Source organism: Carcharodon carcharias, chromosome 15, assembly GCF_017639515.1.
Source record: "Carcharodon carcharias isolate sCarCar2 chromosome 15, sCarCar2.pri, whole genome shotgun sequence".
Classification (NCBI taxonomy): Eukaryota; Metazoa; Chordata; class Chondrichthyes; order Lamniformes; family Lamnidae; genus Carcharodon; species Carcharodon carcharias.
In genome coordinates this window covers 102,674,881-102,698,853 of record NC_054481.1, presented here as the reverse complement: position 1 = coordinate 102,698,853, position 23,973 = coordinate 102,674,881, and the positions used below count along the sequence as shown (strand labels likewise).

Below are 23,973 nucleotides of genomic sequence, written 5' to 3'. Positions count from 1 at the left end.
CTCATTCTAACAATTGTTCTTTAAAGTTTTTTCTGATCGCTTTCCTCAATCTCTGAGTACGGAAAGGAGAATTTTCTTATATCTATTCTTCTTGACATACGCTGTTTAAATAAATATGCAATAGCTCTTGTTGCTTAACATCAACTACTAACTTGAATGTGGTGTTTGTACAGGCACAGTTGTCATTAACTACTGTGTTCAGGTAATACATATCCACCATCAGCAATCCCTCGTGTCAAGGATGATTCTTCTTTGTAGATTGCTGGGTGGAAATGAGATGCCAGCATTTGGCTGTGGGTTTGCAGATACATTGGTAAGGAAGTTGCTCATGGTTAATAATTCATTAAATGGTTCATTATATACCATTAAGATTGGTGATTCTTTTCACTCAATCTTCGTGTTCATGTTTGCCTGACAGAAAGGAGCTTTGGAAATGTCCAGTACACAAAAAGCAGGACAAATCCAACCTGACCAATTACAGCCCCATCAGTCTACTCTCAATCATCAGTGAAGTGATGGAATGGGTCATCAACAGTGCTACCAAGCAGCACCTGCTTAGCAATGACCTGCTCACTAATGCTCAGTTTGGGTTCCGTCAGGGCCACTCAGCTCCCAACCTCATTGCAGCCTTGGTTCAAACATGCACAGAAGAACTGAACTCCAGAGGTGAGGTGAGAGTGACTGTCCTTGACATCAAGGTTGTATTTGACCAAGTGTGGCATCAAGGAGCCCTAGTAAAATCGGAATCAATGGGAATCGGGGAAAACTCTCCGCTGGTTGGAGTCATACTTAGTACAAAGCAAGATGGTTGTGGTTGTTGGAGGTCAATCAACTCAGCTCCATGACATCACTGCAGGAGTTCCTCAGGGTAGTGCCCTAGGCTCAACCATCTTCAGCTGCTTCATCAACGACCCTTCTTCCATCATAAAATCATAAGTGGGGAAGTTAATTGATGATTGCATAATGTTCAGCACCATTCACGACTCGTCAGATACTGAAGCAGTCCAGCTTGGCCTAAATAGCCAAGTGGTTATGGTACTGGGCTTGTAACCCTAAGATCAAGAGTTCAAATCTCACACTGGTGAAACAATGTAACTTCATCTGAAAAACAGATGGAAATGTGTTTGTACTCAAAAGAGTTACAAACTGGCTTCAGCATTAAGCTTGGCCTAAATAGCCAAGTGGTTATGGTACTGGGCTTGTAACCCCAAGATCAAGAGTTCAAATCTCACAATGGCAAAACAATGAAATGGAAGAGACATTGATCAAGAGTTCAAATCTCACAATGGCAAAACTATGAAACATGTAACTTCATCTGAAACAGATGGAAACAGGTTTGTACTCGAAAGAGTATCAAGAGTTCAAATCTCACAATGGCAAACTATGAAACAATGTAACTTCATCTGAAACAGATGGAAACAGGTTTACTCAAAAAAGAGGATCAAGAGTTCAAATCTCACAATGGCAAACTATGAAACAATGTAACTTCATCTGAATAAACAGCTTGGCCTAAATAGCCAAGTGGTTATGGTACTGGGTTTGTAACCCTGAGATCAAGATAAGGCTTGGCCTAAATAGCCAAGTGGTTATGGTACTGGGTTTGTAACCCCATGATCAAGAGTTCAAATCTCACAATGGCAAACTATGAAACAATGTAACTTCATCTGAAACAGATGGAAACAGGTTTACTCAAAAGAGTATCAATAGTTCAAATCTCACAATGGCAAACAACGTAACTTCATCTGAAACAGATGGAAACGTGTTTGTACTCAAAAGATTGCTTGGCCTAAATAGCCAAGTGGTTATGGTACTGGGTTTGTAACCCCAAGATCAAGAGTTCAAATCTCACAATGGCAAACTATGAAACAATGTAACTTCATCTGAATAAACAGCTTGGCCTAAATAGCCAAGTGGTTATGGTACTGGGTTTGTAACCCTGAGATCAAGATTTCAAATCTCACAATGGCAAACTATGAAACAATGTAACTTCATCTGAATAAACAGCTTGGCCTAAATAGCCAAGTGGTTATGGTACTGGGTTTGTAACCCTGAGATCAAGATTTCAAATCTCACAATGGCAAAACTATGAAACAATGTAACTTCATCTGAAATGACAGATGGAAATGTGTTAGGGCTTGGCCGAAATAGCCAAGTGGTTATGGTACTGGGTTTGTAACCCTGAGATCGAGAGTTCAAATCTCATAATGGCAAACTATGAAACAATGTAACTTCATCTGAAACAGATGGAAACGTGTTATTTAAAAGATTATCAATAGTTCAAATCTCACAATGGCAAACTATGAAACAACGTAACTTCATCTGAAACAGAGGGAAACGTGTTTTAAGCTTGGCCTAAATAGCCAAGTGGTTATGGTACTGGGTTTGTAACCCCCAGATCAAGAGTTCAAATCTCACAATGGCAAACTATGAAACAATGTAACTTCATCTGAAACAGATGGAAACGGGTTTGTACTCGAAAGAGTTACAATCACCAGCTACCCTTTGAGGCAGTAATTCTGGCTGCCTTCTTGAACCTCTGCAGTCCATGTGGTGAAGGGGCTCCCATAATCAAGAGTTCAAATCTCACAATGGCAAACTATGAAAAACAATGGAACTTCATCTGAATAGGAACAAATGGAAACGTGTTTGTACTCGAAAGAGTTACTGAAGCAGTCCATGTCCACATGTGGCAAGACCTGGGCAACACCCAAGCTTGGGCTGACAAGTGGCAAGTAACTTTCGCACCATACAAGTGCCAGGCAATGACCATCTCCAACAGGAGAGAATCTAACCATTGCCCCTTGACATTCAATAGCATTACTATCACTGAATTCCCCCACTGACATCATCTAGGGGGTTACCATTGACCAGAAACTGAACTGGACTAGCCATATTAATACTGTGACTACAAGAGCTGGTCAGAGGCTAGGATTCCTATGGCGAGTAACCTCCCCAAAGCCTGTCCAACATCTACAAGGCACAATTCAGGAGTGTGATGGAATACTCTCCACTTGCCTGGACAAGTGCAGCTCCAACAACACTTAAGAAGCTTGACACCATCCAGGGCCAAGCAGCCCATTTGATTGGTACCCTATCCACAAACATTCACTCCCTTCACCACTGATGCACAGTAGCAGCAATATGTACCATCTACAAGATGCACTGCAGGAATTCACCAAGGTTCCTTAGACAGCACCTTCCAAACCCATGACCACAATCATCCAGAAGGGCAAGGGCAGGAGATACATGGGAACACCACCACCTGGAAGTTCCCCTCCAAGCCACTCACCATCCTGACTTGGAAATATATTGCCACTCCTTCACTGTTGCTGGGTCAAAATCCAGGAACTCCTTCCCTAACAGCACTGTGGGCGTATCTACACCACATGGACTGCAGTGGTTCAAGAAAACAGCTCACCACCACCTTCTTAAGGACATTAAGGGATGGGCAATAAATGTTGGCCTAACCAGTGAAGCCCACATTCCTTGAATGAATAAAACAAATACAAAATCAAACATAGGGCTTTTATAGGCTACAAGCAAATACAGGAATGAACACTCACACACCTCTAATTCTTGTTCAGCTTCCAAGTTCTTTAACTTCCGAATTTCACTGATTTCTACTATTGGGCAGTCTTCATTTCCTGTGAGAGAACGATTTGTTCTGCGATGCTGTTGGTCAGTAATCTGTAGCAAACCAATTTGGTGAGAAGGTCAACTAAATTAAAATCATCAATTGGGTCAAACAAATAAATCAGACTCAAAGGAATCTGTGCAATTACATCAAATCATAAATAGAAATATGAAAACAAATTTTCCACACAAGATACCCGGGAAATTCACAAACTAATCTTATGCAGAAACAAAAAATGCTGGTATTATTAGCATCAAGGGGAAGTTTAATATTTTGGGTCAGAATTCAAAACTGCAAGATAAACAAGATTTCTGTAGGGTCAAGGACAAAAGGAGGCAAGAAGATACAAACTACTGATATCCCAAAATCAGAGGTAATTAATTGAATTAATTGCAGCCTATTAATAGAAAACTGATAGGTGATAAAACTCAATTCAGTGAAACAATGGAAAGACAATCAAAGAACATGCAAAAAGCAAAGGTGAAAAAGACAAAAGGGGGCCATGAAAAGAAAAAGAGGAACTTAAAAAAAATAAACTAGAACCTTGCAAATATAGGAGCTCAGAAATAACAACTGCTGAAAGCAAAGGGTGGCTCATCATTTATGAGAAGAAAATCAGGCCAACATCCTGGGTCAAAACTATGTTCACATAAAAGGTTTGTAACAAAAACCATTAATGTTTGGAACTATTTGGAATGAAAAAGTCTGTTCCATGTCACCAATAGCCCCTGCTGTAAAGTATATAGGAATGCTGCTCAGATGTAAAGTTACTTAAGTTAGTGACCAAGAAAAGATGACATGTTATTCCTGAATTTGGAACTTTAGGGAGCCCAGAGACAGTAAAGACAGAGTGGTTAAAATACCGAGGGACGTCAAGGTCACACCTGCGGAAAGAACTGAGGCTTTTGGGCAGAGAGGTCAACTAATTTGTGTCTGGGTCCCCCAATGTAAAGGAGAACACATCATGATCAGCCAAAACTACATTATCATTACACAGTACTTTAGGATTGTCTCATACTGAAGATATGTTTGGAAACATGATCTTTAGCATAGGGACAGCTGAATGAGTTAAGTGCTGTTTCTGCTGCTGTTGCATGTGGAGATGCTGAGAAAGGGAAGCTGGAAGTTGGGGTCTGAAATAGTAATCAAAGGTATCCTGGAAAGGACGGTGAAAAGTGCAGGGAACTATACGTGGCAGTGGGATTGTATAGACAGAATGACAAATAATCTGAGGCTGTGGGATAGTTTAGGGGGTGTGATCACAGGTACAAGAAATGGGGCGCATGTGACCCAGGGTCATTTCGACCACTGTTGCAGGGAATTCTTGGTTGAAAAAAAAACATTTTAGAAGCTCTGGTGAGGAAAGTGAAGAATTAGACTAAACACAATAAAGGTAAAGAAACAGGGAGATAGGGAAGGAATCTTTACAGAAACCATTGCGGGACGAAGTATATCCAGGCATTTGTGGGATTCAGAAATAGATATCTGTGGAAAGCTCATTGTCATCTGGAAGAGGAGAAATCACGGAAGGTGAGGGAAGAGTTAGAGTTGAACCATGGAAAGGTGAAGGATGGGTGAAAATTGAAATTCTCAAAATAAGAATCAAAGCAGAAAGCACTGTTGACAATTGTGCATGTAAAATGGTCAAGAAGAAGGAATAATTAACAATGGAATAAAGAGTCTTCTATATATATCAAAAAAAAGATAAGCACACACCTAGGGTGTAATTGAGGTCCTAGTGTGACACTTTTTATCTGGGGAAGTGTAATGTAAGGAGCAGTTATTCAAGTGGAGAAAAGGGTGGTGATGAAGGGGAACTAGTTGGACTACCGTTCAAGGAATAGGCTCTTCTGGTAATCGATGAAGGTTTAGAGGGGTTATATGTTCATAACCAAAAGATGATTGGTGGCAGAGAACCTGAAATTGTCAAGTGTTGGAAGGTGGCAGAAGGATTATTGGTATAAGTTGGTACAAAGTATACAAGGGAGAGGGTTGGGGAAGAACAGATTTAAGAAGAAATTACTTTAATGTAACAGAAGCAGGTTCAAACAACTGGTATCAAGGAGAGTCCCATTTATGTATTTTGTGATGGTGGTGAAAATGGGCTATATCAGGTTGGAAAATAACAAGGTTGGATGCAGTGTGAGGGGATAACAGGGAAGCTACCTGGGAAATTATGCTTCAGTGTTGGGTAATAGAGTTATGATCCAAAGGTGGACAGAGCATTCAACCAAGAAAATTACCTTCTAATGTATGATAATAATGCTCTCTTTGTCAGCATGTTTAATCATACTGTTTTATTAATTTTGCATTTTAGTTAGCACTTGCTAATTGATAGGCAACAGGTTACCTGCAATACTCGTGTTGGACCATCAGGAATGACACGCAAAGCCAGAACTCCTGAACCAGGTCTCATCTTCTGGTTTATGAACTGCTGCTCAATTGGAACTTGTTCTAGGCCAAGGGAAGGATCTGGGCCCAGTACTACTTCCACTCCGTCGTATAAGCCTTTTGATACCTAGATAAATGAGCACAGATACAGTTTACTGACAATCAATATCCCCACAAACACATTAAAAAGGATGTGAGGAAAAAGGTCAGGGCATATTTCCATTCTGCACTTGGTCAATGTGCTAAGCACATATGGGTTGACTATAGATGCAGATTAGCAACACATCCACGTGCAGGACAAATTTGTGGAATGGGACAACATCTCTTGAAATACGTGCAGCTTAAAGTATCCTAAGCTGCACCAAACCCTACTCAATCATCAGACCCCTGCAATGGTTGAGCTACAATGGCTCCTCGTACACCAATGTCTTGAATTTGAAAACTCCATCTGTGTTCAAATCCCTCCACTGCCTTATCCTTCCGTGTCCCTGAAACCTCTTCCTGCCCTACAACAGGTCTGATTTCTTGCAACTTTGGCCTTGCACTCATCCATTTGTCCCATGCCCCACAAAGTAATCCACGCACATCATCCTTCATCAAAGGACTGAATAGGCCAGTTTACTAAACTCAATGATATCACTGATGGATTATGCTGCCTGCTGTTTTGAAGTATGCAAATGGAGTATCTCAATTTGAGAAACTTTCGCCTCCTGAGGCAACTTGGGTAAAACTGGCCAATTTTCTTGGGAACCAATGAACAAACACCAGTCAAGGTTGGGGTATGAACTTGGATCTTGTGAGCAGCCCTATATTCCACTTTAATTATGAAGTAGTCAAAAAATATATTTTATTAAAAACAGGGCAATTAGCTTGCAACAAACCTATCTTCACATCACTCATTGTCTACGTAACACGTCACTGCAAAGTAACTAACTGTATGTGGAATGGTTTGAGGTATTTCTGAGTGGTGTGATGATACCATATAAATACAGGCCTGCCTTTATTCAAATAAAACTGGCAGTAGTATCAAACCATACAGAGCAGAAGGTAGCAAGTTTGATTCTTAACTTATCTCAGCAGTTGGTGCTACAGAATGGAGAAGAGGAAAATATATTTTATTTATGATTTTTGTGAAAAGTATATCAGTGGATGTTGGGAGAGAATAGGATCAGGATCAAGGGTGATATCCAACACTCTCTCTCTAACATGAACATATTAAATAGGAGCAGAAGTAGGCCATTCAGCCCCTCCAGCCTGCTCCACCATTCAATAATATCACGGCTGATCTGTTTGTGTTTGAGTTCCACATTCCCATCTACCCCCAATAACCTTAGATTCGTGGAAAAACTCAGCAGGTCTGACAGCATCTGCGGAGAGGAGCACAGGTAACATTTTGAGTCCATATGACTCTTCAACAGAACTAAGAAAAAATAGAATAGGTGAAATATAAGCTAGTTTAAGTGGGGGTGGGACAAGTAGAGCTGGATAGAGGGCCAGTGGTAGGTGGAGATAGCCAAAAGATGTCATAGACAAAAGGACAAAGAGGTGTTGAAGGTGGTGATATTATCTAAGGAATGTGATAATAGATGACATTAAGGGTAGAAAGCAGGACGAGCAAGGTACAGATAGCCCTTGTGGGGGTGGGGTGAGGGGAAGGAATCAAAATAGGCTATAAGGTAGAGATAAAACAATGGATGGAAATACATTTAAAAATAATGGAAATAGGTGGTAAAAGAAAAACCTATATAAATTATTGGAAAAAAGGGGGATCAGAAAGGGGGTGAGGATGGAGGAGAGAGCTCATGATCTAAAATTGTTGAACTCAATATTCAGTCTGGAAGGCTGTAAAGTGCCGAGTCGAACGATGAGGTGCTGTTCCTTCAGTTTGCGTTGAGCTTCACTGGAACAATGCAACAGGCCAAGGTCGGACATGTGGGCATGAGAGCAGGGTGGAGTGTTGAAATGGCAAGCAACAAGGAGGTCTGGGTCATGCTTGCGGACAGACCGAAGGTGTTCTGCAAAGTGGTCATCCAGTCTGCGTTTGGCAATGTAGAGGAAACCGCATTGGGAGCAGCGAATGCAGCAGACTAAATTGAGGGAAGTGCAAGTGACTCTACTTGTCCCACCGCGCACCCCCCACCCCCGCCCCCCCAAACCAGCTTATATTTCACCTCTTTTCTATTTTTTCTTAGTTCTGTTGAAGAGTCATATGGACTCGAAACGTTAACTGTGTTCCTCTCCGCAGATGCTGTCAGACCTGCTGAGTTTTTCCAGGTATTTTTGTTTGTGTTTTGGATTTCCAGCATCTGCAGTTTTATTGCTTTTTACCTTAGATTCTTGTTAGGCGAGGGAATACATCCACCTCTGCCTTAAAAAATATTCAGTGACTCAGCTTCCACTGCCTTCTGAGGCAGAGAGTTCCAAAGTCGCACAACCCTCTGAGAAAAAAAATTCTCATCTGTGTCCCAAAAGGGTGACCTCTAGTTTTAAAACAGTGCCCCATGGTTCTGGACTAACCTGCAAGAGGAAACATCTAGAGATTATAACCTTTGAGGTTCTGCTTTTCAATTTAGTGCCTAGCTCCTCATACCCTCTGCGCAAAAACTCTTTCCTAGTTCTACCTATGTCATTGGTACTTAAATGGACCACGACAACTGGATCCTCCCCCTCCTGTTGCAAGCTCCTCTCCAGTCCTGAGCAGATGTCCTGAACCCTGGCACCTGGCAGGCAACAGAGCCGTCTGGACTCTCGCTCCTTGCTACACAGAAGTGTCAATTCCTCTTACTATACTGTCCCCTACTATCACTACTTCCTTTTTGCTCCCCCCACTTGAATGGCTTCCTGTACCACAGTGCCATGGTCAGTTTGCTCATCCACCCTGCAGCCCCTGTTCTCATCCAAAGAGAATCTCAAACCTATTGGACAATTGCAGAGGCTCACACTCCTGCACTCTGGGTCCCCTTATCTGCCTCACTTACAGTCACACCATTCTGCCCCTGACCAAATCAGAAGATCCTATCTAAAGTGATGTGACTGCCTCCTAGTACAAAGAATCCAAGTAACTTTCCCCTCCCTGATGTGTTGCAGAGTCTGCAGCTCAATCTCCAGCTTAATGACTCTAAGCCAAAGTTCCTTAAGCCGCAAACACTTACTGCAGATGTGTTTGCCCTGGATCACAATGTTATCCAGGAGCTTCCACATGCTGCAGCCTTGACACATCACCTGTCCTGCCATCCTTAAGGTGTTTTAAATAATTGCTTAATTATATCAAATCACTTATTTATGTTGCTTTTAAGTATATTTTATTAACCTTAACACCAATTTGCATACTATTTAAACCTTAGGGACATAATAGAACTTACCAATTAACAGATACCAAATAGCTAGCTCCTTTCCTTTAGTAGAGCAAGAACCAATTCCTACAGGGTGAGAAAGATAGAAAAAGGAAACAAACACCACCTCCCCCACTTCACTGAACACCCCCTCTCACCAAAGTCCAAGTCTTCACTCAGTTACCTCAGCTGCAATCCGTTTGCAAATGAAGAATGTTTGCAAGGGCTGCAATGATTACTCCCCATAAAATAGGAAATCAAAAGACGACAAAAAGATTTTAAAAAAAGAAACTATTTGCTTTGTGTCAGCAGAATGATAGTTGCCAAGTATTTAAAGGTGACTTCAGACTGAAGGATGCCATGCATCTTCAATAAGAAATATAAATGATATATTGTATGTTGCTTCTCCTTTTTAGGTGCCCAGAATGATGTATTATTCTTGCTTTGACAGGCTGGGTACCAGACATGCTTCCAGGCCTCAATTTGCTTCCAAGCTTCAGCTAGTCTTGTTCTCGAGAAGGGTTCAAATTAGGAATTGCACAAAAACAGCTCAGGTAACTCTTCCAACTTCCTTCCTCTTTGCTCACTGACAAAGTGTCTTTCATTTAGTTTCTCTGTCAACTAGTCAAAGTTCAAGAATGATTGGTCAAATCTGCATCTAACCCCGCTGGTCACCAGCAGCCTTTCAGTAAAGCACAATGATGGTAGTGTGAAATGTTCATTTTAATTAAGACACTGTAATGTCATATCCTACAAAAGCTTCCATCTGGTGAAGTTCCAGATTTGTAAATTTTGTTACAATTTGTAAAATTGACTCGTATGTATGGCAATGCTGAAAAATATCCACAGAAGTACACCATTATAGATTTTGTCCTTTTATGCTTGGATAGCCTGAGTATTTTGAGCAAACATTAGGGCTTAAGTGCTGATGATTACAGATCTGCTGGGAGTAGTAATGAGTGGAAGCTATTTAAGATGAAGAGCAACATGCAAAAGGTGGGGTTTTGCTGTAATGTAGCTGTACCAACATGCTGAATAAGCCAGTGACAATAAGAAGCAACTTGAAATTGTCCTGTGTGGTTTTTTGCTCCCTCTCATTTTTTCATGATAGTGACTGTAAGGTGAGATAGAGCTAAAGTGACTGTTGAATCGGTTACATAGACACTTATCGGTGGCTGAAATAAAAATTGGCGAAGGTTCCCTCTGCCACTGCCATTGTTTTTACCTGTACTACCATTCTTGGCATGCCGCAGCTCAAACGTCCATCGTGGAAAAACCATGTCTGTGTACTGCTGCGACGCCACTCTGGCTTTTTCAGCATGAGAGGCTCATACCTGCAACGGACAAAAGTGAGGCAAAATTATATAAATATATATAAAAACTAATAACCCCAATACACACTGTGCAAATAAATATAAAACACTAAGAGTAGCTTTTTTGCTGAGCTAACCGATAAATATGCTGCCCAATGTAATAACGGATTATAGTAGAAAGTCTCAGGTCTAACATCCAGTCGGTGTGAAGCCAGGGTGACATCTGGGATATAAAATTTGCCTTACAGCATGCCTGAACTAATGGGGGAAAAATTAGTTAGGGTTTCTGCTCCCAAATGCAATTTCGTGATTCATGCGCAAGTGCGGACATTGTGAGATAGCAGGTTCAATTTAAGTTGAAGCCTGTGATACTCCCCCACCCAATACTGAATAAACAGCCTGCAATCATTGAAGAGTGGTTCCGATGAAAGGTCATCAATCTGAAGTGTTAACATTTGGGCGAACTTTACGGTTGGGGGGTGGGAGTGTGCAGTTTCTTCCGGTAGGAATGTTAGTCCACAGTTTGCCGATTTTAAAAAAGGGCTGCCCCACTGCGATAATATGCTGGGGGCAGCCTTAACATGGCGAGAATGAGATTTCTCAAAAGGGAGAAAGGCAGCATCTTGGGCACAGGGAATTCCCCAAAGGAGGTACCTCCCCTCTTCCTTCTGCCTTTTACCTGGAGATGGCAGAGTAATGTGCTAACCATTACTATAGCAGTGGAGACAGAAAGAGGTTCAACTGGCAACCTAAGGGCCCCATTAGACTGAAAGGGGGTGGGGGGTGCTGGGCTGGCTGACTCAGCTCTAGGGCAGATACAGTGGGCTAGCCACCTGTTTTAATTTACATGCCCCCTCAACCTTCATATATGCCAGCAGAGGGGTCCTTAAAACTCCTCCCTTTGTTTCTCTCACCCGAGATGCTGTCCGATTTGCTGAGTATTTCCACATTTATTTCAGATTTCCAACATCCAAAGTATTTTGTTTTGAGTTGAATAATGGTCATGTGGGTGAGGAACTGGAGGCTTGGCAGTGCAAGATTAATCACTTTCAAAGGGGGAGAGAAAAACTAGGAAGATATGGGATGGCTAAAATGGAACCTCATTATGTGGGGAAGCCATAGGGATGAACCATACTTCATTCCTTCCTTGGAAGGGCACACTGTAGCACTGAACTGTGCCAGGGCAAATTCAGTAAGAGGTTCTACAATCATCAAGTATGGGCCATTTATCTCATACATAGTCAGTGAAAGGCCAAGATTGTATCGTCTCCCTTATCGTGGACACTACACTATCCAACATCCCAAAAAAAAGTCTTTCCTCAATTCTCCAATCCCCAAAAGTAATCAAGCAAAACTCTGGAATTTTCTGCCGTCCTCACACTCTACCTGTTTCATTGAAGACTACACGGAGGGCTGATGACAGTTAAGGTATATATTAGAAAATTATTAATTCAGCTAACAGGTCTCCAGGAATGACCAAAAATTGATGTCATGATCACTGGGCCAAGATCAAATTGGAAATCAAATCTTGAATCGTTTGGTCACTAACATGAAGGAGATGAATTCTCCCCTTAGATAACACAATAAGGCAATTTACAATATTTTTCTATTCATCTATAGGATGTGGGCTTCACTGGCTAGGCCAGCATTTATTGCCCATCCCTAACTGCGCTTGAGGTGGCGGTGGTGAGCTGCCTTCTTGAACCACTGCAGTCCATGTGGCGGATATACGCCCACAGTGCTATTAGGGATGGATTCCAGGATTTTGACACAGCGACAGCAAAGGAATGGTGATATGTTTCCAAGTCAGGATTGTGAGCAACTTGAAGGGGAACTTACAGGCGGTGATATTCCTATGCATCTGCTGCCCTTGTCATTCTAGATGGTGGTGGTTGTGGGTTTGGAAGGTGCTGCCTAAGGAGCCTTGGTGAGTTCCTGCAGCGCACCTTGTAGATGGTACACACTGTTGCGACTGTTCGTTGGTGGTGGAGGGAGAGTGTTTGTGGAAGGGATGCCAATCAAGCAGACTTTGTCCTGGATAGTGTCAAGCTTCTTGAGGAGCTGCACTCAGCCAGGCAAATGGGGAGTATTCCATCACACTCCTGACTTGTACCTTGTAGATGGTGGACAGGCTTTGGGGAGTCAGGAGGTGAGTTATTCGCCGCAGGATTTCAAGCCTGTTACCTACTCTTGTAGCCACAGTATTTATATGGCTGGTCCAGTTCAGTTTCTGGTCAATGGTAGCCCCCAGGATGTTGATAGTGGGGGATTTAGCAATGGCAAATCCATTGAGTGTCAAGGGGTGATGGTTAGATACTCGTACGTTGGACATGGTCATTGCCTGGCACTTGTGTGGTGCGAATGTTACTTGCCACTTGTCAGCCCAAGTCTGGATATTGTCCAGGTCTTGCTGCATTTGGACATGAACTGCTTCAGTATCTGAGGAATTGTGAATGGTTCTGAACATTGAGCAATAATCAGTGAACATCCCCACTTCTGACCTTATGATGGAAGGAAGGTCATTGCTGAAGCAGCTGAAGATGGTTGGACCGAGGGCACAACCCAGAGGAACTCTGCAGTGGTGCCCTGGAATTATGGTGATCAACCTCCAACAACCATAACCAATGTCCTTTGTGCTAGGTAATTCCACACAGCCTTATAATTGTTCACAAAGTCTGGGTGGTTTTGTCTCTTATCAGAATGTTAAAGTTTAAATTCCTATCGCCTAACACGCGCTACAAAGTCTTTTTCCCCTGTTCACCTTGCCCTAGTTTACCTGTAGTCAGTGACGGCAGCCAAACCTGCAATGTCCAGGACCAGTTCAGAGTTTGACTGTCTACTGGAGGAGGGTTTGTTGGGGTTATGAGGAGGAGAAGAGCCCTCATGGCATAACATCCCATTTCCAGTCATGCGCCAAAGCTGTGATCTTTTACCTGGTTCCTGGATTTGCACAGAATGAAGCAGAATTTCAGGATGGTTTATAGGTTAAAACACTGAATAAGACATGCCAGACCTGTGATTTAACACAAGCTAGGTATAATAAAATATTTCAGTAATGTAATAAATTTAATTTAACCACAATAGTTTCTCCTGACCACTCCCAAAGACATCTACACTTACTGGGCTATGGTTGTAGGGCGCTGGCTGCCTTGAGTACCTTGCCAAACTGACCATTCTTCATGTTCAAACTTTTACACTCAGTTCGAGTTGCCTATCCAACCATGAAGGGCATTGCAGCCACACTCAATACTGCCCTTTATTAGTGACCACACATGTGCATTCCAGAAGAGAGGCGCTGGATAGAAATAGGAACTTTGATGTTTTTCTCCTTCCCCCAAATCCCCCCCCCACCCTCCCCATCCCACCGCCCTCCACCAAGCCCTCAGGGAATTCTCACCCCAAACCATCTACATTATAACCCTATGTATCTATGGCTATGCTTCAAAAGTACTTCATTGGCTGTAAAGTGCTTTGTGATGTCTGGTGGCTGTGAAAGGTTATTATAAGTGCAAGACATTTCTTTCATGAGCTGCAGCTACTAAGCTTGAAGTAAACAGAAGTGCAGGGCTAAAAGCAAAATACTGTGGATGCTGGAAATCTGAAATAAAAACAGAAAATGCTGGAAAAGCTCAGCAGTTCTAGCAGCATCTGTGGAGAGGAAAACAGAGTTAATGTTTCGAGTCTGTATGACTCCATACGGACTCAAAACGTTAACTCTTTCTCTCTCAACAGATACTGCTAGAACTGCTGAGCTTTTCCAGCATTTTCTGTTTTTATTTCAGAAGCACGGGGCTACTGATTCTCCATTGCATTACCTCTGTGTGCACTATCACAGGTCATGTAATTTTAAACAACAAAGCTTAGTTCTCAATCTGATCTAATTATAACAGTCCCATAAGTGCTAAACTGGTTTTGTTCCACTCTTCCTGCTGCTGTTCTCAATTCTTCGCCTGATTGTCATTCTGACAACTCCCGGGCTTTCAAATGCAAATATATTGACTGAATCCAGCAAAGGCTATTATTCCTCTCCCCTCCACCAAATACACCTTAATGCGAATAATAAAAATACGAATTCCCTCCACTACCATGTGGCTAACAGCACTGTTAAATAAAAATTAAAACTAGCTACTTCCGGGGCTCACTACTGAGCCTTGCAGACCAAGGCAGTCCTCAGTATAACCTTTGGTCTCTGCAGAATTAACTGATCTGAGAAATAGTGCTACAACTGATGTCAGCCCCCTGGACTGGGCTGGGGGAGAAATTACTATCTAGTTAGAATAGAATTGGACTCAGCTGAGATATTCCCCATCATCAAACAATAGAAAATATTGTATCTAAGCACAACACTCACTGTCTAGACCCCTATACGAATCGGTGGAAGAGATAGAACTGTACTCCCAGTGTGTGTCAACATCTTCCGGAGAGGAAAAGTGTGCATATGCATGTTTTGAAAGGGACATAACGTTCACAACAATACTTATAAGTTGCACCTATGGTTTCTGTTCAATTCCAATTGCATTGAAAATGTTCCTTGCAACAAAGTTGAAAAAAAAGCTGAAAGTTTCTACACAGATGTACTTTTTTTTCTGTTTACCTTTTTTTTCAGTATCACTCTTCCAGTTTTGGGTGCAACATCCAGGACTAATTCTGCAAAGCTAATACTTTTCTTTCCAGAACCTCGAGCAACCGGCCTCCCGGAAGATTCTGTGAGCCTGATTTAAAGAAACCACAAAGTTAACATCACAGCTTTTATCCAGAATAACATGCATCTCAACAGCAGCGCCTTTTACAACCTGGAATCACTGATTTAATTCCACTGAAGTGGAATCACTGATCTATTAGAAGAAAATGTGGCAGCTAATAGTGAACACCAAAGCACTATAGATAACAGAAAGATAAATGATCAGATAATCTGTTTTGGTGGCGTTGGCTGATGGTGTTGGTTGAAATATAATAGAAAGGATACTGGTAGAACTTTCTGCTCATCTTTGTACAGTGTCATAGGATTTTTCTTCCCATGTCAGGTGAATTCTTCAAGCAAGAACCAGATCAAACACAATAAATTGAGAGGGGAATGAAGAAGAAAATAAGCCTGGCAAAGAGAGAATATGCGAATAGAATGGCAATTAACATAAAAGGAAACCCTGAGGTTTTCCCACCACCATGTAAACAGTAAGTGGTTGTAAGAGTTGGGGTGGGCTTTTTACAGACAAAGAGGGTAAAAAATGCTTAGTAGTGTAGGGCATGGCTACAACACTTAATGGCTATTTTGTATCGATGTTTACCAAGGAAGAGGATGCTGACAAAGTATTGGTAGAAATGGGTATGGTAGAGGTAATGGGTGGAGTGAAATTTGATTGGCATGATGTAGTGGGCAGGCTGGCTATGCTTAGAGTGGATAAATTACCTGGTCCAGATGGCTTGCATTCCAGGTTGCTAAGGGAAATGGGAGTGGAGATACTGGAAGGGCTTGCCATAATCTTTCAATCTTCCTTAGGTATGGGAGAGGTGCCAGAGGATTGGAAAGTGGTAAATGTGCTACCCTTGCTCAAGAAAGGATAAAAGGACACTCTCATAACTACAGGCCGGTCAGTTTAATCATCAGTGGTGGATTAGATTAGAAAGAATTAAGAGGCACTTGGAGAAGCTTGAGTTAATTAAAGAGGCCTAGCACAGATCTGTAGAAGGCAAATTGTGTTTGACTAGTCTAAACAAACTTTTGATAAAGTAAGGGAGAAAGTTGGTGAGGGGAATGTGGTGTGCGTTGCCTATCTGGATTTTAAGGGCATTTTTGACAGGTTGATTAACAAAATTGAGGCTCATTGAATAGGAGGGTCAGCATTAGCTTGAATAAAAGAACATAAGACTTGAGGACACAGAGAACAGTGAGCAATGGTAAAGAGTTGCCTTTCCAACTGGAGGATGGTAGACGGTGGTGCTCGCCAAAGATCAGTACCTTTGACATAGATAAATGACTTGGATATTGGAATACAGAGTAAAATTTCAAAATTTGCTAGTGATGCCAATCTTGGAAGCGTGGCAAACAATGAGGGTGTCGCAGAACGGGCAAACAAATGGCAGATGGAATTTAATACAGAGAAGTGAGAGGTGATGCATTTTGGCAGAAGGGAAAGGAAAGGCAATACAAACTTCATGACACAGATCTAAAGAGTGTACAGGGGCAGATGGATCAGGGGTTTCATGTGCATAGATCTTTGAAGGTGTCAGGAGATATTGAGAGAGTAATTAGTGACACATATGGGATTTTGAGCTTCATAAATAGAAGTATTGAGTACAAAAGCAGAAAGTTATGCTGGGCCTTCATAAATTTCTGGTTGGGCCACTACTGGTCACCAGGCTTTAGGAAGGATGTGAGGGTCCTTAAAGACAAGATTTTTTTATAAGATTATGAAATGTTTAGTTAGATAAGTTCGATGAGGAAAAGCTGTTTCCATTCTCTGATAGTACAAGGACTAGGGCACACAATTTAAGATTTTGGGCAAAAGGCACCGGATGGATGTGAGGAAGAATTTTTTTTTTTACACAGCAAATGGTAATGAACTGGAACTTGCTGCCTACAAGGCTGGTAGAAGCAGAGACAATGATTTCAAAAGGAAACTGGGTGAACACTTAAGGGAAATAAACTTGCAGGGCTACAGGGATAGAGCAGGGGGAATGGGGCTGACTAGATTTCTCTACAGAGTTGGACACGATGTGCTCAACATCCTCCTCCTGTGAAATAATAATTCTATGAATCTTTGAGGGCAGACAGAGCCTTGATTTGAGATCTGATCTGAAAGAGGGCACCATTAACAGTGTAGTACTTCCTTGACACTGCACTGACACATCAGCCTATGATGCGCTCAGGTTTCTAGCCAAAATTTTACAGCCACCCAGGGGTGAGATGGCAGATTTTGTTGTAAAATTGGGTGCCACGGCAGTGGCACCGTGCCTGCTGCCTACACACCCCCATTGGTCCAGCAACAGGGGAGGTGTCGGGTGGCCCATGAGCTAATTGAAGCCCTGAAGAGGCCAAGCAATGGGCACTTAAAGACCTTATCCCGACGCCCCTGGGATTTTACCTGTGGTGGGTGAGACCAGCATCAAGTGTCCAGCCCACCATGTTTCACCTGGGGGGCTGGGGAAGGGAGGGAAGTGCTTTCTTTCAGACCCCCCACCCCCCACACTCGCCAAAATAATTCTATCCCTTCTGCCTCTACCCCATCCCCATCCCCCGCCCAATGCCCCTTGCTGGGGTCTTCTAGCCTTATCCTGGCAAAACCCTGGACTTACCATTAAGTCCTTGCTCCATCACTACATGTCCCCTCTGGCAAGTGACTGCAGTCCCAGCAGTGGCAACTGCTCCTAGTGGTGCCGTTGGGACCAGAGAGCTGGCAGCTCTCAGAGGGAGGACCTCCTCCTTGATGAGGGCAGAGGGCTCGCCTCAAGTCAGTTAATGGCTCAAGGGCTGTTAAATGGCTGTAGGGCGAGCCGGGCAAGTGGAGACAGTCTTGACTTTAACACTATTTTGGCTATAATATAAAACTAGTTAAAACACTTCAGAAAGCATCTAAAGTATCAGAATCATAATTATAAACACTGTCATAACCTACAATTTATGGTTTCATTATTCATTATTTAAGTGACATAATCATGTAGTCACTAGTGTTCAGAAGTGGAGGTTCTGGGCACTTTTCAGATTTCACACTCTCCGCTGGGGACCTTGCCAACTGGCAACACAGACCAGAAATTTGAGCGTGCAGAATACAATTTCCTGACCATTGAAATGAATGTTCAGAAAATATTGTGCACTGTATACTTAAATTTTCAATACGTACCATCAGTGGACAAGGTTTCCTTTCAGGAGGACAAAGTTAGAAATTTATCCCTTTCTAAGCACTGAATTCCACTGCAACAAGGTAATTTGAATCAGAACATTTTTCACAAAATATACGTGTAAGTTGCTCCCTTAATTTAAAAAGTTTACTGATTATGTTCTGGCATCTGAGCTACTAGCTTCCCTTGTTTCTTCCGGAACCAGGTAGCATTAGCTTTACAAAAGAGCTGGTTCTCTTATTTTTATGTCTCTCCCCTTCAATTCTTAAATAGTCTTTTCTTTGGTCAAGGAGCAGGTAGGAAACTTAGCTCCAGCCAGCTTTCTTCATCATTTTTGAAAATCCGTTTAAGGTTTTCTGCTTTCTTGTGATAGAGACATCTGGCTTTTCCCTGGAAGATAGTGCATTATGTGGTCAAGCTTGTAAATCTCTAGTACAGTATACAAGACCACAAGCATGTTGTTTACCAGATTAGTTGACCTTGACATGGGAAGAAACTGAGACATAATACAGGAGTCATTAAAATGTTTAACATAAATGTATGCAGATTTCTTCTCCAGAAAAATCTTTCTGCTTTCTACCTTGACTACACACTTCCCTCTGACTACCTACCTTGACGACACACTTCTACACATCTTCCTGATCATCTATCTTGACTACACACTAAGAAAACAGTTTTGAACACAGGTCTGGAAATAACTGGAGAGCTGTTATGTAACATTGTTGGTTGCATTAAGCTTAAGGATTGGATATTCCCTTGATTTCTTTAGAACGCTAATCTTGAAATTCAAATGCAAACAATGATATAGAGGCAATGCATTTCTTTCCTTTAGCTGAAAATGTTTTTTGAAAGCATGGTAACAGTGATTCAAGACCACCATATCATGGCTCCTGAAGTTGCACCTAGTTATTCAAAACCAACAGAGAACATTAAAAAACTGACAATGAGTTTAATTCCAGGCAACAGAAATCTAAAGCCTACCCAGAGAAGGTATATGTGGCAGCGATGTAGATGAAATTTTCATAGTAAAGTTGTTTGGACTCTTTGAAGTCATTCATATCACAGGTAATTTCTGATGAGCCTGCCCCTTTCACTGTTAGCGCGATGAGAGGCTGAAGGACAGGCTCGTCCCAGGCATAATTCAGTGAGGTGCCTGGTTTTACCTCTGTCTTTAGTCTTGGCTCTGCCACACCATGTTGGTTGAAAATGACTGCAACCTGATACAAAAGAAAAAGAGGAGAGATCAGGAATTTGCTGCGAAGGCTGAACATATATTTCACTACTCCACAGCATTGGTATAACACCCCAATCTCTAGCTGCTTACATTTGCTGGATGGCAGAAATAGTTCTCGCTAAGGCTAAGTTACTATGAACAATCATTAATCAGAGGCTGAAGCACAAAAATGGAAACATTGTAAATTGGTGATTATCTGATCTTAGGACTCAATACATGGTCACAAAACAACAAGTCTATCTTCTACCAATTGACATGCTGTGTTCCAATACTTTGAGCTACCTGGTTTAAATTGCTGCAGGTTCAGGGATTCTGGCCTCCCTCATTAATATTTTCGGTCTAATATTATGGTACTGAAACAAATACGGTCAAAAATTGACTTGAAAGTCAAGAGTAAGTTTAGCACTGTAATATTAACCCAGTGTTAATAACATAAACATAAGAAATTTTAAATAAAATTTTCTGTATTTTACTTGCCTGGGTTCTTGGCTCACTATTTTCTTTTATATCTAATTCAAATGCCACAATATTTCTAGCTAATATAACTTGTCTGCTCTTAATTTTTGAAGGTTAACTATACGCCATGTCCTTTTTCCTGTGGTTCCTGTGGAAAATTTGGTTGAAATTCCCTCCAAATGCCAGTTTTCTAACAAAATGTAAAAGTAAAGGTTGACTTGTTCTTAGATATAACCAGTCAAAAAGTCTTAACAGGTCAAACAGAAAACACATCTGCAGAATCAGTCATCTCCTATTTGTGGTGGCTACATACAGATAAATTGTTTGCAATTAGTTTTGCGTTTGCTCCTTCGCGAGCTATGAGGAGCTGATTGCAAATCTTGAATTGTACTGTTGATTTAAGTGAGTTAAAAAAAGCTCATAGGAATTTACTTCTGAAAAGTTGTCGATGCGGAACGGTGGCGGCAGCTGTTCGGAGTTACTGAATGCAATATGGTACGTCGCTCCTTTCAGAGTGATCTCCACTCGCAGGAGGTGACAGTTGCCTTGAGTATCTCTGCAAAGAAGAAAAGAATTTGGTGGGTCAGAAAGCCCTTAAAGGCTATAAACTACAGCCAGCTTTTTACACGGTAAGAAACAACAAGAAATGAGGACAGACAATGTAAAAGAAATGCAACTTTAAACCAGCATCAGATCTTTGTCACTAATTGCATTGTTAGATCCAACTCCTGTGAATTCAATCTTCTAATTAAAAAACAGACTCTGATTTTCAACATGACAGGCAGCATGTGTGTGCAGCGATACTGCTAAACCTGAGCACTTCCAACACTTGTTTTATTTAAGATTTTCTGCATCCACAGTATTTTGCTTCAGTATTCTGATTTTTCTGCATTTCGTAAGGTGAGTCAGACTGGGATTCTTCCTTGGAGGGAGGTTCTGCAGTATCTTGCCCGCATGTGTGTGCTTCACACACAGTGGACAGTGAGAGCAGATGGGATATTTAATCATGAGGTTAAATTCCAACCTTGATTCTGTACTCACACATGCACAAGCTTTCCTCAGGAATTCCATAGAAGGCTCAAGAATGGGAATCTCTGTTAATTTTCCACTCACTAGTGTGGGGATCTTGAGGCCAAATGTACCACATTTATTGTCGTTGTGGCTAAAATCGAATAGACCAGCATGGGTTAGACATCAAACTTGTGTCTACAGCCACAATACATTTACCCATAATGCCAATGGGATAGGGTACCCAGTGCTTGTCAATATACATAAATCAATTATGAATAAGCCTTCTATGTTATGCACATCAGTCTTGTTATTTAGGCTTGTAAATGTGTCACAGTTTCATCATAATGACTGGAGCTTATATAATTTTTACAGGGTAACAGTACTTGTAGAAAAATATTAACAGATGTTAAAAGCTTTATGAAAAATGCAGTAAATGGTAAGAAAAAATCCAAACTTGTGCTGTTGGTCTTGTAGCTACACGTGCCAGAAAATGTTGACTTCTGTTCCTTTTTGAAAAGATTGTGAAAATAATCTCTAAAGAGTCAGTTATACTACTGGGGCTGAGAGGAAATCCTGTCAGCAAAGGTCTCCAAACTGTGTCCTATGACTTAAAAAGCTCCTCTGCTCAACTATTTTGGTTGCTAGACTCTATTTCCAATGTCCTTTTCCAATCAGAAATCATTATTTCAAAGTTCACCATCCATTTCAAGTTCCAAGTTATAATGCAGAAGGAAATCCCAAACACGAGAAAGCAGACAGCAGATCTTGGCAATGCCTAATCATGGAGGACATTCCTTCATAAGGGGAATTGAGTCAATGGTACTACAACACAGATTTCTATAAATCCTAGAATATCCAAACAATAAATGAAGTGAAAAGGGTAATAAACACTCGATGACAGTCAGCAACTGCCCAGTATTTCCATTATTCCATCAGGAGTAACAAGGTAGGAGATACTGAGCCTGAGCTCACAGGTGGTAAATCTAAAATTTTAACCTGAAAGTAAAATAAACAAACAAGATCCAACACACCAAGAGAGCCTAAACAGGTTCCCAACATTAATAGTATTTTACAGAACTTTAACCATGTCCCATTCACCCATTCTTTCTGGGGTGGGATAATATATTGGCTCCCAGTTAAAGCCACGCCTCAATTTTAAAATTCTCATCCTTGTTTTCAAATCTATCCATGGCTTCACCCCTCCTCATCCCTGTAATCTGCTTCACTGCTACATCCATCCATATCCGGGCTTTTGAGCATCCCTGATTTTAATCAGTACACCATTGGCGGCTGTACCTTCAGGAGCCACAGCTTAAGCTCTGGAATTCTCTCCCTAAACCTCTCCATTTCATTTCCTCTCTTGCATCCTTTAAGAGGCTCCTTATGGCGACCAAATTCCCCACAAAAGTGTGTGCAACACTCCTGCTGTAAAGTGCGATGCAGGAGTTGGTAGGACAGAAGAATCCTGACAAATCCTGACATTACACGTTGCCATTGACAGCAGAATTACCAGTTTCTGATTGCCAATTAAATGCATATTTTTCTATCCGAGATCCTGGTCCATTAACTAGATTATCACATTTCTTCTGGGATACTATTCTCACCTCATGTTGACGTGGAAGGAGTTGTTCTTGCTCACCTCGAAGCCACCCGACCAAGTGCAATTGGGAACATCCATCAGGCGCACACATAACAACTGATCATAATCATTTCTCGGCCAATGAAATACCACGCTGGCACCAGGTAGAGTTGAAATGTAACCATCTGGATTTTGAGTGCCCTGAGAAATGATGTTACAATTAATATTTTATTATTGGTGAATCAGAGTATTGTGCGTGCTTGTTGCATGTTTTAAGAGGCTCCTTAAAACTTAACTCATTGACCAATCTTTTGGTCACCAGCCCTAATATCTCGTTATATGGTTCAAATTTTGCTTGATATCACTCCTGCGAAGCATCTTGGGAAGTTTTACTACATTAAAGGTGCTTTATAAATAAAAGTAGTTGTGCTGAGGATTTTCCAAAATGTTTCAAATCCAATTAAATATTTTTGAAGTGCCATTATTATTGGTTTATAGTCACACAGAAGCCACTTTGTACACAGCAAGGCCCCATAAACAGCAAATAAAATGAATGAATTAAAACTGCTAGTGTTGGCTGCGGGATAGGAAAAACATTGACTAGGACATGGGGGGAATTTCCCTGCTCCTCTTCATATTGTACATGGCATATTTTACATCCAGTTGGGCATGCAGACTGTGCCTTGGTTAATCCAAAAGACAGCATCTCTAACAATGAATTATTCCTTCAGTACCTTAACTCAAGTGTAGGCCTACATGCATCTGAATCTTAAAGGGGCTTGAGCAATGAATCAAACATCAGAGAGCTATCAAATGACATAAAATACCACTCATGAAGAGCTACAATAGTGATCTTTAGCAGGTTGAAGAATGAGTTAGGAGGAGAGTGGAGAAACCCAGACTTCTCAACTTTGAAAAGAGGTGACTGGGAGGTATATTAATAAGATGGAAAACTATATAGAAAAGGTAAATGCAGAACATTGCTTCAAGCAAAAATGCAATTGTAGAGCAAGGTGACACAAGTCCAAAGGCAGACTTCGGACTAATGCCAGCAAGAGTGAAATAGAATCCCAGGAAAGATGGTGGAGGTGAAAACCTTATAACTTATTAAGAAGCTAAATGTCATGATAGCAGGACTGTAGCATCTCTCCTAATGAATGAGCCAAAATTAATTGAATGATCTTCTC

General features: G+C 41.4%; 1 protein-coding gene across 2 annotated transcripts in view; it reads right to left on the bottom strand.

Moving 5' to 3' along the window:
• The window catches only part of vps13d (vacuolar protein sorting 13 homolog D), a 281,437-nt gene that overhangs the window by 88,064 nt on the left and 169,400 nt on the right, over positions 1–23,973 (bottom strand). For both annotated transcript variants that reach the window (XR_005945250.1, XM_041205688.1), the window contains exons 50-57: positions 22,812–22,987; positions 20,629–20,752; positions 19,488–19,723; positions 15,265–15,382; positions 13,447–13,610; positions 10,583–10,691; positions 5,985–6,152; positions 3,568–3,687 (exon numbers count right to left, since the gene is read on the bottom strand). Coding sequence is in view for 1 of the 2 variants with exons in the window: in XM_041205688.1 (XP_041061622.1) it covers positions 3,568–3,687; positions 5,985–6,152; positions 10,583–10,691; positions 13,447–13,610; positions 15,265–15,382; positions 19,488–19,723; positions 20,629–20,752; positions 22,812–22,987 (1,215 nt within the window). In the remaining variant the exon portion in view is untranslated. The remainder of the gene's footprint in view (positions 1–3,567; positions 3,688–5,984; positions 6,153–10,582; positions 10,692–13,446; positions 13,611–15,264; positions 15,383–19,487; positions 19,724–20,628; positions 20,753–22,811; positions 22,988–23,973) is intronic.